Here is a 2,641-nt window from a genome sequence, read left to right on the forward strand (position 1 = left end):
CTCAATGAGTGATGGTGGTTTGAAGAGGAAGAGGTTGACTGATGAAGAGGAAGAAGGATTATCCTTTAAGAGGTACCAAACTGTACCTGATGTTAATAAATACATTGAGGAGCAAGAGGTAATTAATAATAATAATTACTATAGCATAATAATTAGTAATTTTAATGATACCAGGTACAAGTTCATAGAGTATCATCAGTAGAAGAAATCAAAGTATGTAATCCTGATTCATGTACTGATATTGTCACTAATAATTGAGTGAAAATTTTGCCTAAACTTACATGTAGGTGAAATATTCACCTTATAATTATTATTGATTATTAATTAATGTATGCCATTCCATTATTTTTATTAATTAGTTGCAGAAGTCCAAAGTCCCTGCATTAAAGTCTTGGCTCCAATCACACAGCGTCCACTACCACAGTAGAGATAAAAAAGAAACATTAATTAATCTTATAAAATCTCACATAACATCAACTGGTATACATTATAATTAAGATCTATATATTCTCTGTCCTCATGTGTTTAGTATCAGGTCCTGACTCATCACCATCATTAACTAGTCTATTAAGAACGGGAGACCTTCCTCTTCTTCTTGCATAAAATAAAACATAAGGTTGTGATTTGAGGACCTCTTCACTGCTTGATCGATTTAACTTAGCATCATTACAATGGACCCAGCAACCTAAACAAAAAATACTAACAACAACAACAACAATAACAACAACAACAACAACAACAAGAGCCTATTACAAACAAAACAATAATGAACATTATAAATATACCAGCGTCATTATTCCAGCAGTAGGCAGTATAGTGGCCAGTGTTGCTGTAGTTCCCGTGATGAACTATCACACTTGATAGATCATACACTGTGTCCTCCTCTCCGTTGACCACACCTACTGACTGGTTGTCGTGGTTACAGTATCGATACATATTTAGTTCCATTGGGAACTCAATTTGATTGGTCAGTTTCCTCCAGCAGTTATTAATAAATCTAAAGAATATAATGTACATTAATTAATGAAAAGTGATTTTATAATCACCTAAACCTCTTGAGGTGTATCCGAAGAACCTCAGGAGGATCCTTAATCAACAACTGTTTCTTTATTGACTGATGTTGCCCCTGGCAACGGGAACATTCAAAAATATTATCATCAATATGTTCAGTAGCAGTGAACTTATTCAATGAATCTAATAAATAATAATAATAATAACTAGTCGACTGCAATGCATTAATGGGGCGAGCTTGAGTGATTCATGGTATTGTGCTGACTCTGCTCCTAACTACAGCTGTAGGCTACTTTTCCAGTTAAATCTTGGATGCCATCACAACCCCCTGAGCATGAAGAAGAACATCTTTTCATTCCAGCTAGGTCACTGGGGTTGATCTCAAGCTGTCTTCTTGCTTCATATGTTTTTACAATATTTCATTATAATGATGCTAATGATGCTACTGCATTAGATCATTGACTGATACATAGATAGTAGTGCACAAATAGGGCGTGACCAGAAGATGGGCGTGACTGAAGACGCACTTACATACATACATGTACATACAGAAGACTCCTGCTACAGTGGGGCTCGCCCAAGCTCGCCCCAATAATAATAATAATAATAATAATAATAATGATAAATTTACCAAACAATGTACTAGAATTTGATAAGCTTCTTCTACTCGAAGTATTTTGTAACCTAAGAATCATAATGAATGAATTAAACAATAATCAATAATTACTACTAACGTGGTGATTGCCAATTCTAATGACAAGTCCCAAAACGACTCACAAACGAATGAAGTATGCCCACAGTTACTGTACACAATCTATGAATAATAACCATTAATAACTATTAATAACCACTAATTAACTTACAGTGCTAATTAATTGACCTTCAAATAATGATTTTAATAAGTCCCTGGCCAGTACAGTATCTCTCCATGGATTATTTATTTTAATAATCAATCCCGAAGGACACTTTAATAATTCATTCTGTAACTGATCCAATAATTGACTACACAACAAACAGTAAACAACCAACAACAAACAATACCATAAGAATTCTTGAGCGTCTTGTTGACAGTACCCCCTGAATGACGGTATGTGAGTCCATATTGCTGATAGAACTGTGTGTGGAGTTACTACTGCCCACTTCCCTGACCACATCACTCTCATTAAACCATGAATCTCCTCAGTGAGACTCACCATACCTAGTGATAATGCACACACACCATCACCAAATGTAATTAAATGAAGAATTCTCTCCTTTCAATATTTGTCAAATTTGACCAAAATCCCTGTACTATAGTACAGGGACTTTGGTCTGATTTTGGAGCAACTTTAAAAATTTTTTAAAAATTTAATTTTGATTGGAATGAGCTCAAACTTTCTATGCAGCATTAAAACATGTATACATGTATGTATCAGGAAATGTAATAAAAATGAAAAATCCTTTCCTTTTCAATTTTAATGAAATTTGGTCAAACTTTAAAGATATTTAAATTTAAAATGGACACAGCTAAAACCTTAGTACACGTGTTTGAAGCCGTTAGGTAATAATTATATAACTAATTATTATTAATGATGTATTAATTATTATTAATGATGTATTAATTATTATTCCTTACTGTCATTATGTTCAG

The 2,641-nt window shown here is 33.4% G+C and overlaps 1 protein-coding gene across 1 annotated transcript; it reads right to left on the reverse strand.

The window, feature by feature from the left end:
- Positions 1 to 413: 413 nt before the first annotated feature.
- LOC105312558 (ubiquitin carboxyl-terminal hydrolase 49-like) lies at positions 414 to 2,635 on the reverse strand. The gene is made up of 8 exons (XM_019995796.1): positions 2,627 to 2,635; positions 2,053 to 2,209; positions 1,875 to 2,013; positions 1,746 to 1,825; positions 1,643 to 1,695; positions 1,047 to 1,194; positions 786 to 997; positions 414 to 685 (listed from the first exon to the last, which is right to left on the reverse strand). Exons 2-8 carry the CDS (start codon positions 2,205 to 2,207, stop codon positions 501 to 503), a joined length of 972 nt encoding a protein of 323 aa, XP_019851355.1. The 5' UTR covers positions 2,208 to 2,209; positions 2,627 to 2,635; the 3' UTR covers positions 414 to 500.
- Between the last annotated feature and the right edge of the window lie 6 nt (positions 2,636 to 2,641).

This window comes from Amphimedon queenslandica, unplaced genomic scaffold, assembly GCF_000090795.2.
Source record: "Amphimedon queenslandica unplaced genomic scaffold, v1.1 AMPQUscaffold_13434, whole genome shotgun sequence".
NCBI lineage: Eukaryota > Metazoa > Porifera > Demospongiae > Haplosclerida > Niphatidae > Amphimedon > Amphimedon queenslandica.